Source organism: Solanum dulcamara, chromosome 4, assembly GCF_947179165.1.
Source record: "Solanum dulcamara chromosome 4, daSolDulc1.2, whole genome shotgun sequence".
Classification (NCBI taxonomy): Eukaryota; Viridiplantae; Streptophyta; class Magnoliopsida; order Solanales; family Solanaceae; genus Solanum; species Solanum dulcamara.
Window position 1 is genome coordinate 3,096,865 of NC_077240.1, and position 15,108 is coordinate 3,111,972.

Here is a 15,108-nt window from a genome sequence, read left to right on the forward strand (position 1 = left end):
AAATGGCTACCAATAGAGAGGCCACAGTCCCCAGGCTTGCACCAGCCCCTACTACGATTTCTTGTGCATGGAAGTAAGTTAGCAAAAGTCAAACTCCCCTAAAACTCAAATCCTTTCAATTATGGCTAAGCATGGAAGTAAGTTAGCAGAAACCAAACTCGTCTAATTATACAGCTGCCTCTATTATTCTGGTCATGAGAATGGTAGGCATTCTAAAATATATTTTCCTTTTGCAATTTTTTTCTGGAAGATTTTAATAGTTTATCCAAATTACAGGTCTATTCAAGTACTTAATCACAACATCAACTTGGAACTAATTAAATTGGGGTTTTCAATTCTTTGTGTTAGGATTTGGCGCTGGCCACTACACTAGTAATGTTATTTTGTTTATACCGTGTGGAAGATGTTTCTAAAGAGATAGTTCTTTCAAGCAAAAGATATGGATCAGTTAGGCGAGTGCTCATTGTTGCTCCTGAAAATAAAGCTCTGAAGAAGGAATTTTTACAGTTGATGATTGAAAAGAATCCACTAAATGAAGTGGAAGAGATCGAGGGCTCTGACCACGTGACCATGGTGTCTGTTGTGATTCTCTGATCATTATGAAGAATATTTAGGAGGAAAAACAGCTCTATTACACAAGAATAGAATTACAGAGAATTTACACCAAGAATTTCTCTCTACAAAAACCTCACCAAACACTCTTCTTCTCACAATCTCTTCCTGAATTGTATTTTTGTGTGTTCTACAAGTGAAACATAAGTCTCTAGTTATAGCGTAAAAAATGTGGTTGGTGGTTAAATTTTCCATTCAACAATAGAGGCCTCAACAATGGTGGATGATGGCTTCAACAATGGTGTGCTGCTTCTGGAATTGTGGGCTTCTAGAATGGCTGCTGAACATATCAATTCTCCTCCTTCAGCTGCATTCCAACACAGCTACTATTTGAAAGTTATTCCAACTATGTCTCTGCACAACTCTAGCTTTTCTTGAGTGACCACCTTTGTCAACATGTCTGCTGGATTCTCCTTCATGTGGATCTTCACTAGTTTCAAAAGTTGTTGATCCATCACCTCGCGTATCCAGTGACAGCAAATGTCGATATGCTTTGTCCGAGAATGATATATTGAGTTTTTGCTTAAATCAATAGCACTTTGACTATCACAATGTATTTTATACTATGTTTGATTCATCCCTAGTTCTTGGTGAAACCGCTTTAACCACGACATTTCTTTACCATCTTCCGCTACAGAAATATGCTCTGCTTCGATTGCGGATAGTGCAACACACTTTTGCAATCTTGATTGTCCGACCTCGTTCAGATTGATGAAATTGTTGATTATTGGCTTCAGGAGGTGTACCATCATTGTTCCCTGTGATGGTTCTATAGCTTTTGGAGGGGTTTGTGTCTCCCCCCGCCGAACATCCTCCTATTCTGCACGGGGGAGGATAGGACAAGGTAAATCATTTAAATTGAACAGAGACTCGAGATTAGAACAACTGTAGGACAAGGTAAGCCAAGTTCCTTACACTTTTTATTTATCACTGTTACCCATTTATAGCACACAAGATCATAACATATGAAACCGATTAGTGAACTGGTCAAAACTTACAGAAAAACTGAGTAGCATTTAGTGGAGTGCCTGTAGTAGGATGTAATTTGGCAAACCAAGAAGGCACCTTGCTGGGCCAAGCATGACTACTAATAGTGAGGCCACAATCCCCTAGCTTGCACCAGGTTCTACTACATTGCTTGCCCACTTCCTCAAATAATAGCCAACTTGAGGTTGCTTCTGTGTGGAAGTAAGTTAGAAGAAGCCAAACTCCTCGAACTATAAAGCTGCCATGTAATGTTTCATATTATGTGCTCATTTTTCAAAAGAAGGAAAAGAAGATATGGTGAAAAGCAAGTTTCTGACAAGTCTAGTAGTTCTAATACTCCTGTTGCCATATGCAAATGCAACCTTGCCAGGGCCTAAAGCTAAGAAGCACCTCGTGTTGGTTCATAGGGCATGCCATGGAGCCTGGTCCTGGTATAAGATTGTGGCATTGATGCGATCTTCAGGGTATAATGTCACAGCTATTGACTTGGCTGCTTCAGGTATCAACCCCAAGCAGGCTCTTGAAGTCCCACATTTGTCTGATTACTTTAATCCCCTAATGAAGTTCATGGATTCACTTCCTCAACATGAAAAAGTGGTTCTTGTAGGCCATGAATTTGGTGGCTTCGCCATTTCTAAAGCCATGGAAATCTTTCCGGAAAAGATTTCAGTTGCTGTATTTGTCACAGCTGTAATGCCTGGTCAAACTCTTAATGCAACTAGAATTTACACCGAGGTACCAATTTTCCATATTCCTAACTTTAGCCATGAGATGATCTGTTATATTTCGTTACACTTTCACATATTTGAAACAAAATATACTTTGTTACAGCTCTTGGCATTCACTGTGTATTATTTGCACTTGATAATGGACCTACCAATCCTCCAACATCCTTGAGTTATGGTCCGAAGTACTTGGCCACTATGTTTTACAATAAGAGCCCAATTCAGATAAGCAAAGCATAATAAAAATGTATAATTGAAATAACCAAGTTCTGTTATTCTGGTCAAGTGAATGGCCCTAAAGTGACTAATTAATCACTCGCCTTGCAACAACTATCAGTAAGGCATCACCTACTCGAAGATTTCAACTAGTTTATCCAAATTATTGATTTATTTGAGTACTTACCACAACATTGACACGAAACTGAATTAAGTCCGTTATTTTCCCTTCTTGGTGTTAGGATTTCGTGCTGGCCACTACAGTACTAAGGCCGATATACATATACAGTGTGGAAGATGTTTCCAAGGAGATAGTTGTTTCAAGCAGAAGGTATGGATCAGTTAGGCGAGTATTCATTGTTGCTGCTGAAGATAACCTTCTGAAGAAGGAATTTCAAAAGTGGACGATTGAAAAGAATCCACCCGATGACGTGGAAGAGATCCATGGCTCTAATCACATGACCATGATGTCTAAGCCCCTTCAACTTTCTACTAGCATTGCCAACAAGTATATATAAACACTGTTAACTAAGAACCATAAGAGGTACATTTGTAAAGCTGAGAATAAAACTTTAGTCATCTGATGCATTTATATTGCGATATCAATTCTTCCATGTAAGTCCTAATACTACTGAGCTAGTTAATTTTATTTCCTTTCATTGTAATTTCAGTATTTGGAATTGACATCAATAAACGACCTCTATGTCCTGTAACTACTGAATTTTAGTTCAAGACCAAACAGCTAAATCTCATCAATGGGGAGGAGGACATAAAAGTTGATACTGAAGATTAAACCCTCTTTCTCTTCAAGCTTCTACTTTTTTCAACAATTAAAATGGAACGTAAACTGAAGATTAACACAACTATATATAGGAAAAGGGTAAATCAAATTCCTTACACTTTTTATTTATATACTGTTACAAATTATAGAGCACAGAGATCATAATGTATGAAACCAATAAAGCAAACTGGTCTCTGCTGGTTTGCTCTTTTTTTTTTTACTACTTCTCGAACACATGCAACATTTCAAGTGATTTAGTACAAGATTTCGCAATACATGATTATTGGAACATGTAATCACAACATAAGTAATTATTTGTTTTTTTGGGGGGGAAAAATTATGTGCAACTAAGCAAAAATCGCAACTTATTTATAGAAAATAACCACAGTTTTAAAAAATTATTAAATACCACTATATTTTGATTTTATAGCAAATTTTATGTTTTTAATTATCTCCTAAAATTAATCCTATTTTGACTCCCCTTCATTCCCACTCTCTCTTTCTAAGCAAATTCCATTTCTCTCTCTTCTCAATATTCCCTTTCTCTTTCTCGCATATCTCTTAGTCACATTCTTTCTCTTCTTCTTTTTTTTTTCGCAAAATGGAAAGAGCCATGCAAAGGATTTCTCAGAATCCCACTAAATAAGGCGTCTACATTTATGGATATGTATTTTTTGAGATTTTTTGGGTATTTTATAGGTTTAATTTGTATCTTTTTGGATCTTTTAACTATTTTAATGTCTAGGTATTTGTATATTTCCGTTAATTACGATTTTTGTTTAGTGTTTGTTTTGTATTTCAATAATTTTTTGTATTTTCATAATTCAATTTATATTAAAAAAAATGAGTTGTATGAGAATTCGATTTTATATGTATCCCTCACAGTTTGTATTCAAGCTTATAAAATATATACAATTTGTATCCCTCACAAAAATGATTACATTGTATTCATAACATATTTGCTACCTAATACACAAAATTTGTATTTATAGAAAATTTGTTTTCTAGTCATCATATATTCTTAAGAAAATTGTATTCTAGCCATCATATATACAAACATATTGGTATTCTACTTCTTAACACGTATATATTTTTCAAATAAATTTGTATTCTAAATGGTCATATATAGACATTACCAAATTATTTCTACAATCCCAGAAAACATTCTATTCCATTTTTTTTAATTTCTGAAGTAGAAATTGTATCCTCAGGATTTGTACACACAAACTATCAATTATGTATTTCAAAAAATTAATTAATTCGTATCAACTAATTTGTATCAATATTCCAGTATCAACTAATTTGTATTCAATATACAATTATATTCTATATCCAGTATCATGTATACAGTTAATGACTATAAGTAATATATATATAAATTACCAACATTGTGTATAATATCCAAAATATATTACGGATCATACTAACTTGCATACAGCATACATTAGAGATCATAACAATTTAAAATTTTAAGCTAATTTGTATTCATACAAATTATCAAGTATTTATCCCAATCAATTATCTAATGCAATTAGTCAAACAACACTATCATATTATCAAATTTGTATCAAACAACAAAATTCTAAATTTAATCCATCAATTAATTCTTTGTAAATTCAATGAGTTTTTTGAGAAAATACTTGTTCGAATTCGGGTGGTGAACAATTGAGACTTTTTGATTCCAATAGTCTTCACGGATGCAACACCGTCTTGTATTATTCTTGAATGACGAGGATGAGCTGCTCCAAATCAATTAGCGATTTTAAATTTTCGCTAAAAAACAATTTGATCCGAAGGATTTTTTAGATTTAAGAAGTTTGAATGAAGGTAAATTGAATTTCAGAGTCCTGCGTGTAACTGCAATGATATGGGAGTGATTTCAGCATTTTTTACCACGTTGGATTAGTTTTGTTTCATCATTTACTTAAATTAATTATTTGTATTTGTATTTTTTGTATGTAATTGACGAAAGAATATAGAAATTTAATGGGTAGCAAATTAAAATATTGCTATTTTGCATAAATAGTGAAAGTATAGCTAAGGGGTACTATTTAAGGCTTAATGTTTGCTATTTGTAAAAATTTCCTTTTTTTTCCTACTAGGTGTCTGTGGGCCACATTGGAGCACCAATTAAATCTGGATCGTGCACTGTAGGCCCATTCGTGGGTGACACTCCCAACAAAATTTTCTCCATACTCAGGGCTCAAACTCGAGACCTATGTTTAAAGATAAAACAGTCCTATCACTACACCACAACTCATGTTGATAAAAAAAAATTAATTAGTCGTTTGGTTAAGTGTGTAACCAAAATATTACTTACTTGTGTGGTTACACACTGTGTCAATTTGTCACTCGAAACCTGAAAAACAAATAGACAAGTTTTTTTTCCCTTACATATAATTTTTTTTTTTCTCAAGTGAAATTTATATCCAAAAACCACTTCAACATTTACCTTTTTTCATTTTACCCAACTTTTCTCCAACTAATTAAAATGACAAAACTACATGGAAGATATCACAATACTTCAACATGAATTATAAACTTGAGAAACCATAGTATTGCTTTTAATTCAACATAATGATGAGAATGTAACTATAGTCTCTTTCATTATCTAAAAATTAATTTTATTTATACAAAATGTTTGAACTGAGAGCATTCAAGTACTACTGTATTGCTTCACTTCTAATTCATTCGATTCACTGCTAAATGCTATGTAATAAATAAAATTTATCTAATACCATGAATTCGGTCTTGTAATGAATTAATTTTTGCAACTTGTCAACTTTTTTGCATTTTGACCATAGTGAATTGGTGGTTTCTGACATAATATTTCCCAGAAGGCCCTGAATAGAAATTGTTTGACCTTTGTAAAACCTAACTTTTCATTGAACCCTTGATATATGTCTATGAGTCCGTTTGGATGGGCTTAAAAAAGTAACTTTTATGTATAAAGTGCTTTTAGAACTTTAAAGTACTGAAAATTATTTTTTATAAATAAGCAGTTGAGTGTTTGGATAAAAGTGCTTAAATGAGAAAAATTATGTAAATTTTAGGATTAAAAGAATAAAAAGAGTATTTTGGGAATTTAGTTAAAATATAAGGGATATAAAAGTAATTTCCATGGTCAAAGAAAATGACTTTAAGCACTTAGAAAAAAAAAGTTAGGAATCCTAACTTTTCATTTTTGACTGACTTTAAAAAAATTTCGGGTTAAAATTAGCATTAGACAAACACATCCAAAAGCTGAAAAGAGGTTTTAACCAACTTAAAGCCAATCCAAACGGATTCTATATATGACAACAAAACTGGATCATACCTTTTCCAAAAATGAGTCAATTTTTTTAATGTAGCTAAAGTGAGGTGTCAGCATTCACTTGCCCCAATAATTAAATAATAGGTCCAACTAGTCAACTATTCTTGAAGAAAGACACATTAAAGACAAAAGAAAGAGAAAAGGCCCTATCAGACATGAGCAACATAGCATAACCAAACAAAGGAATCTTTAGGTAAAGGGATAAGCACATTATAGACATAAAAGAAAGAGAAAAACCTCCTATTAGTTAGCAACATAACATAAACAAATGCCACGTATCTTTTGAAATATGGATAGACGTAGTGGGCAAGTAAAGAAACATAAATATCTGTAAGGGGATGTTTGGTTCATGCAATAAAAAAACCTTGAAACTTCGCCAAAAAAAAAAATAACATAAACAAATAACAGAATCTACCAAAGATAAGGGATAGGGAGCACATGCTATCAATATACATAAGAATATGTAATACAGTATCCAAAATTCAAAAACAAGGGGATCATTCAAATAAAATATTCATACCCAAAACCATAAATATATCTATTACACAAGTAGAAAAAAATCATGTAATAAAGAGAAAACGACAACGAATAAAAGCTGAAAGGAACAAAGTTGAGACAACAATATAAAAACCTAACTTGAGACACCAATATAGTACAATGTAATACCAGTATCACAATAAAAAATCACCATAACGAGCATAGAAAAAATGGAACATCAAAATAAGCTTAAATATACATTGAATCGAAAAATAAATAAAGCCCTAAACTCTAACTTAGAATATGAAGTACACAAAAGTACTTACTTGAGTTGAAGTCCAGATTCTGATAGAAAAATTACCCCTGCAATCAAATAGCTTCACCGATGAATGTATTTAGGTAGTATTTTTAGACATTATAGGCAAAGGTTATAAGTTCTTTCTGGAAGTTCTTTCGTTGAAGTGTGAGAATGAAAGTAGGTTTTGGTTTGTTTTGTCGGTTTTGGGTATTAGAATATTGGGGTGGGTTTAATCTATTGGGTCGTATTTTAATTAGTATGGACATGTTTTAATTAGTTATGGGTGGGTTTTAAAAAATTATTTAAGTAAATAAATTGTGACCAATGGTAGCTCGCCACGTAATTAAAAAAATATTTAAATTATTTTAATTTTAGTCCGTCAAATAAGTAGTCATTTTTGGACCCAAAGGTGGATGGTAGGGGTAATAGGAAATCAATAGATGGACGAGAGATATTTTTGTACCATTTTCAATACTTCAAAAGTATTGTAGGTCTTTTTCCAATATTATAAAGACATTTCAATACTATATTATCATTTCAATTTTGAGCTTCGGGCTTCACATACACTTATAAATGTTGGGAGGAGGAAGCACCACAACTAAAGTTTGATATGACAATAAATATGAAAATAAATTGAACACGAGAATTTTATGTGGAAACCCCTCTAACTGATAGAGGGAAAAAACCACGGGGTAGAAGGATCTCACTATTTAATATGGAGTACACAACTCTCAAATACAAGGAGAAAACAACAATTAACACTTATTTCTTGTAAAAGGAACAACTACTAAAGAGGACACTCAAAACTATAATATTTATCTTAGTGTATAACTCTCTTTGTATTTTTAGTTTCTTTTTCTAGGATTTTTGGATGATCTAAATGAGGGCAAGAGACCCTCTATTTATAGGAGAATGAAAACGCGTTTACGCGTTAATTTAAAGGAAGAGTTGGACGATATGCGTTTTCAACAAACGTGTTTCATGTTTCTTCCTTTTGCTTTTTCTACTTTTCCCAATTCTCTTTTTGACTTTTTCTTCCTCCTTTTTTTGACTTCTCTGCTTTCTTTCATTCTCCCACTTGAAGATTTAAATGAGAATCAATTAAGTCTTCACACCATCCTTTCTATTCAATTACTACAATGTTATGTTTCTGCTAGGCCAATAGAAGACCGACATCATATGAACTTGTTATTGTTGATCGGCTTTGTAAACATATTTGCCAGGTTGTCATTAGTGTGAATTTTCTGAATATCCACACTGCCTTCTTCCACTTTCTCACGAACATAGTGATACTGAACTCGTATGTGTTTTGTCCTTGAATGAAATACCGGATTCTTTGCAAGATGCAAAGCGCTCTGACTGTCACAAAATAGAGCAGTCTTCTCTTGTTTGTGCCCGAGCTCCTCCAGTAACATCTGCATCCATATTACCTATTTGCTAGCTTGTGTAGCTGCTACATATTCTACTTTCTTCATAGATGTTGCCACGATAGATTATAGTTTTAAAACCCAACTTACAGCTCCTCCAGCAAGAGTAAACATATAACTTGTGCTGGACTTGCTTTTATCAAAATCACCTGTATAATCTGAATCATCATAACCTTTAACAATAAAGTCTGATCCTCCATAACACATTCTAACATCTGAGGTACCCTTTATGTATCTCAGAATCCTCTTAACAGTATTTCAATGCTCTCTACCAGGATTAGCCATGTATCGACTAACCACTCCCACTGCTTGTGCAATGTCAGGTCTTGTACATACCATGGCGAACATTAAACTTTCCACTGCTGATGCATACGGTACTCGAGACATCTTCATCTTCTCTGCTTCATTGCTAGGACTCATACTTGAGGATAACTTGAAATTAATAGGAAGTGGGGTAGAAATTGACTTACAGTCTTGCATCTTGAAGTATCTCAAGATTTTCTTCAAGTAGTTCTTTTGAGAAAGCCAAATCTTCCTATTATTTCTGTCTCGGTGAATTTGCATCCCTAGAATCTTGTTTGCTGGTCCCAAGTCCTTCATTTCAAACTCCCTAGCCAACTGTGCCTTTAAATTTGTAAGACGATCATTGTTGGGGCCTGCTACCAACATGTCGTCAACATACAACAGCAAAATAACAAAATCTTCATCACCAAATCTCTTGTAATAAACATAAAAATCTGAACTATGTCTGTTGTATCCAAGGCTTATAATGAAGGAATCAAATCTCTTATACCAGCAACTCGGCGCCTGTTTGAGACCGTATAGAGATTTGTTCAACCTGCAAACCAAGTTCTCTTTTCCCTATTCTTCAAAACCTTCTGGTTGGAGCATATAAATTTCTTATTCAAGTTCTCCATGAAGAAATGCAGTTTTGACATCTAACTGCTTCAAGTACAAGTCAAATATAGCACACATCGCCAGGACCACTCGAATTGTTGTGAGTCAAAATACCGGAGAAAATATCTCATTAAAGTCTATACCTTCTTTCTGAGCGAATCCTTTCACCACCAATCTTGCATGATACTTCTCCACTTGATCATTACCATTGCGTTTGATCTTGTAGACCCATTTGTTTCCAATGGCCTTTCTTCCTTGTGGTAATTGAACAAGATCTCATGTTTTATTTTTATGAAGAACTTCAATTTCTTCTTGCATTGCTGCCACCCACAGATATAATTCTTGGCCTCTCATAGCCTCGTGAAAAGTTGAAGGCTCTCCATCTTCTGTTAATAGACAGTATGCAACATTGCTCTCCATAGAATAATCTGAGTGCCAAGATGATTCTCTTCTCTCCCTAGTTGACCTTTGAACTTGTGGAGTTTCGATCTCAGTTTTCTCTTGTTCTTCGTGCTCTGGTGCTGGTTCAGAAAAAACTGGAATTTCTTCTATTTCTTCAACTTCAACTGTAGTAGTCTCTGATTTTTCTTTTGAAGTACTACCTTCTTTTGCTTGTATCTTATTTTCAACAAATACAATATCCCTACTGATTACCACCTTGCGGGTTGTGGGATCCCACAAGCGATACCCCTTGACTCTATCAGCATACCCTAAGAAAATGCATTCCCTGGATTTTGGATCCAATTTCAATTTTTCTTGGGTGTTGTACATAACATAAGCAGGACCTCTGAATATATGTAAGTGAGACTAATCAGTTGGTTTTCCTGTCCACATATCCATTGACGTTTTAGATCAATTGCGGTTGATGGTGACCGATTGATCACATAACAGGCGGTTTTGACTGCTTCTGCCCAGAATGGTTTTTTCAACCCTGCAGTTGCCAACATAGCTCTTGTCTGTTCCAACAAGGTTCTGTTCATCCGCTCTGCTACTCCCTTTTGTTGTAGAGTATATGCCACCGTGAACTTCCGTTTAATACCTTCTTGTTTACAGAAGTTATTAAATTCATCACTAGTGTATTCTCCTCCATTATCTGTCCTCAAACACTTGATCTTTTTCTTAGATTCAAGTTCCACCCGCGATTTGAATTCTTTGAAAACTAGAAAAACATCTGCCTTTCTTTTGATTGGATACACCCAACTTCTGTGGAGTAATTGTTGATGAATGACACGAAATATTTTGCTCCTCTTAGAGACTCCACCGGTGCTTGCCAGACATCAGAATGGACCAGATCTAGTATTCCTTGCTTTTAGCAGAGGAACTGCTAAACTTCAGTCTATTTTGCTTACTAGTAACACAATGCTCACAAAAGGGTAGTGAAACCTTTTTGAGCCCTGGAAGAAGCTTTTGCTCAACAAGAATTTTCATACCTCATTTCGACATATGGCTAAGTTTACGATGCTATATCATCGTTGATTCTTCAAATGAACTTGTTGATGCGGTTGGTGCTTCTCATTCTTGGTGTGTTTTACCTTTAAGCACATATAGATTTGCAGCAAGTTTTTCTGCTTTCATCACTACAAGCGCTCTTTTGGATATTTTCATGACTCTACCATGAGTCTTGTATGAACATCTATTATCATCTAATTATCCCAAAGACAATAGATTCTTCCTCAAGTCTTTTACATGTCGTACCTCTTGAATGGTGCGTATCGTGCCATCATATATTTTTATTTTGATGGACCCAATACCAATAACATCCAAAGCATGATCGTCTCCCATGAACACAGACCCTCCTAAGATAGGATTATATTGATGAAACCATTCTCTTTGGGAAGTCATGTGCCATGTTGCTCCTGCGTCCATGATCCAGACATCAGTAAAACGTTTTCTACCTTCATTATTTGATATTGCTTCACTACATAAAATATCTCCATCATCCGAGGTACATGCAACATTCCCTTGAGCATTTGATGGCTCAGGGTGTTCACTCTTCTTCTTTAATCGACAATCTTTCTTGAAGTGCCTTTTTTTGCCACAATTGTAGCACTTGATAATCTTCTTACTTTTTGATTGAGATCTACCATGATTGTGACTCCCACTGGGGCCACGCTCCGTTGGTCTTCCTCTCACCATCATCAAAGCTTCAGTTTGGTGAGAACTTGTTTGTTTGTCTTTCTTGTTTTTACGCTGATTTTCTTCTTCCAAGACAGCAGCTGCAATTTCGTCAAATTAATGATGAGTTGATCATACGAGTTAGGAAGACTTTGAAGTAGAAGCTCCGCACATTCAGTCCCCTCTATTTTGCAACCCATTATTGTAAGTTGCGAAAATAGAGTATTCAAAGTATTGATGTGTTCAGTAACTGACATGGACTCTGCCATTCGAAGAGTATACAATCTTCTTTTTAAGAAGATTTTATTATGTAAAGACTTGACCTCATACAACCCCGTAAGAGTATCCTATATTTCCTTCGCCGTCCACTTTTCCTCCACACTAGACAACACTTGATCAGCTAGTGTCAAGTGTATATCAGCAACTGCGTTGCTGTCTATGTCATTCCACTTGCTGTCATCAGCAAAGTCTGCGGGGCTGCCTTCAATTGCAGCTAAGCAATTGTCTTTTCTCAATATCGCTTTTATTTTTATTTTCCACAATGAGAAATTAGTCCCATTGATTTTTTTCAACATCAAACTTTGTTGTACTCGACATTGTTATTTGCTTCACACCCTTCTAGACCGTTTCTGAATATTTTTGCGAACAATCGTGACAAACTGTATCGTCACCAAAATTTACTATTCACATGAATAATACTATTCACTGAATTTACTATTCACGAATAGTGCCTTTGCATAAAACAGACAGAATAACCGAGGGCTCTGATACCACTGTTTGGGGGAGGAAGCACCATAACTTAAGTTTGATGTGACAATAAACATGAAAATAAATTGAACACGAGAATTTTATGTGGAAACCCCTCTAACTAATAGAGGGAAAAAAACCACGGGGTAGAAGGATCTCACTATTTAATATGGAGTACACAACTCTCAAATACAAGGAGAAAACAACAATTAATACTTCTCTCTTGTAAAAAGAACAACAACTAAAGATGACACTCAAAACTACAATATTTATCTTGGTGTATAACTCTCTTTGTATTTTTACTCTCTCTTTCTAGGATTTTTGGATGATCTAAATGAGGGCAAGAGGCCCTTTATTTATAGGGAAATGAAAACGTACGCGTTAATTTAAAGAAAGAGTTGGACGGTACGCGTTTTCAACAAAAGTGTTTCCTGTTTCTTCCTTTTGCCTTTTCTACTTTTCCCTTTTCTCTTTTTGATTTTTTCTTTTCTTACTTTTTCTTCCTCCTTTTTTTTGCCTTCTCTGCTTTCTTTCAATAAATAGTATTGTGTGATGACTAACAAATTGACAAGTTTTCAATCAATGTGAACTACACATATTTAGCCCAAATTGACATGCCATGAATATTTTTTTTCCGAGAAAAGTTGCTTTATATGTACACTCCCTACACATAAGATCATAATTTCATAAGCTAATTTTATTATCTGCCCATCCATGTTAAGAAATTCACTAAAAAATATACAAATAATTATTAATATGGAACCCGGGACATACCCCCGATTTGTTCTTTCGTCGATGGGGCCTTAAAACAAAATGAAAAATAGGAAAAATCCTCCCCCTCCTCCCCTTGTGAATTTATAGACAATGCCACAAATAATAGCCAACGCGGGTTGCCTTTGCATGGAAATAAGTTATCCAAAAGTCAAGCTTCTCTAAAAAATTTCAAATGCCTCAAATAATAGCCAACGTGGGTTGCTTCTGCATTGAAGTAAGTTAGCACGCCGACAACTCCTCAAATTATATATAGAGTTCAATTCCTTGTATGGTTTCATACCATGTGCTCTTTTTTAATTAAAAAGGGAAAAAGATATGGAGAAAGGCAAGTCGCAACATGCAGATGCTACTGTGTTAGAGCCTAAAGCTAAGAAGCACTTTGTGCTTATTCATACGATAGGTCATGGAGCCTGGTCCTGGTACAAGATTGTAGCATTGATGAGATCTTCTGGACATAATGTTACAGCTCTTGATTTGGGTGCTTCAGGAATCAACCCGAAACAGGCCCTCCAAATCCCATTTTTTTCTGATTACTTGAGTCCGCTAATGGATTTCATGACTTCACTTCCTGCTGATGAAAAAGTAGTTCTTGTAGGCCATAGCCTAAATGGAATCGTCATTTCTAAAGCCATGGAAACCTTCCCAGAAAAGATTTCAGTTGCTGTATTTCTCAGTGGTGTAATGCCTGGTCCAAATATCAATGCATCCACCCTCTACACTCAGGTACCCATTTTCCATATTCCCAAATTTAGCCGTGAGATGATCTGTTATGTTTGTTTAAACTTTTACATATATATTTGAAACTAAATATACTTCATTATAGACACTCAATGCAGTAATAACTCATCTGGATAATCGCGTTACATACGATCATGGACCTACGAATCCTCCAACCTCCCTCATCCTAGGTCCGAAGTACTTGGCAACTAATATTTACCATTTGAGCCCAATTGAGGTAATTGAAATTAATAAGCAATAAGTTATGTTATATATTTTGGTCATTATCAGAATGGCCCTAATAATGTGACTTCTTTTTGTCTGGAAGATTTAACTTAATAGTTTAATTTATCCAAATTACAGATCTATTCAAGTATCAATTAATCACAAGATCAACTTGAAATTTGGAATTGATATAAATTAGGGTTTTCATTTCTTGGTGTTAGGATTTGGCGTTGGCCACTACACTAGTTAGGCCATTCTATTTATACCATGTGGAAGACGTTGCTAAGGAGATAGTTCTTTCAAGGGAAAGGTATGGATCAGTTAGACGAGTGTTCATTCTGGTTGCTGAAAATAAAGGTCTGAAGAAGGACTTTCAACAGTTGATGATTGAAAAGAATCCACCAGATGAAGTTAAAGAGATCCAGGGCTCTGACCACGTGACCATGATGTCTAAGCCCCAACAACTTTTTTCTACTCTTCTGAGGATTGCCAACAAGTATAGCTAATTAAGAGCTGTTGATTAAGAAGAGTAAGTGTAAGCTGAGGCTGGGAACACAACTTCAGTCAATTCACATAGCTGATGCATTTTATATGGCCATATTAGTTCTTTCAGTCATTTTCTTTCGATTGTTATTTTCTTTCGTTGTAATTTCAGTGTTTGGAATCAGCATCAATAAACAACCTCTATTTCCTGAAATTACTGAATTTTAGTTGAGGTGGGCTGATAAATCTCTTCCTCTATTGAAATGATGAATGATGAAACGTCCAAAACAGTATTCAATATACCAAAAAAAAAA

At 34.8% G+C, this 15,108-nt stretch overlaps 2 protein-coding genes and 1 long non-coding RNA gene across 4 annotated transcripts; 2 read left to right on the plus strand and 1 right to left on the minus strand.

Moving 5' to 3' along the window:
- Positions 1-609: 609 nt before the first annotated feature.
- LOC129885510 (uncharacterized) lies at positions 610-7,639 on the minus strand. Of its 2 annotated transcripts, XR_008766085.1 has the most exons (3): positions 7,438-7,639; positions 1,611-1,837; positions 610-1,432 (listed from the first exon to the last, which is right to left on the minus strand). It is a non-coding gene; the product is annotated as an uncharacterized LOC129885510 (long non-coding RNA). The 2 variants fall into 2 exon arrangements; XR_008766084.1 differs by lacking the exon at positions 1,611-1,837.
- On the plus strand, positions 1,836-3,172 carry LOC129885508 (methyl jasmonate esterase 1-like). The gene is made up of 2 exons (XM_055959803.1): positions 1,836-2,334; positions 2,783-3,172. The coding sequence occupies exons 1-2, from the start codon at positions 1,894-1,896 to the stop codon at positions 3,056-3,058; spliced, it is 717 nt and encodes a 238-aa protein (XP_055815778.1). The 5' UTR covers positions 1,836-1,893; the 3' UTR covers positions 3,059-3,172.
- A 5,818-nt stretch (positions 7,640-13,457) lies between the features above and the next one.
- Positions 13,458-15,094, plus strand: LOC129885511 (methyl jasmonate esterase 1-like). Its single transcript, XM_055959804.1, has 3 exons — positions 13,458-14,092; positions 14,193-14,324; positions 14,533-15,094. The coding sequence occupies exons 1-3, from the start codon at positions 13,685-13,687 to the stop codon at positions 14,815-14,817; spliced, it is 825 nt and encodes a 274-aa protein (XP_055815779.1). The 5' UTR covers positions 13,458-13,684; the 3' UTR covers positions 14,818-15,094.
- The last annotated feature ends 14 nt before the right edge of the window (positions 15,095-15,108 follow it).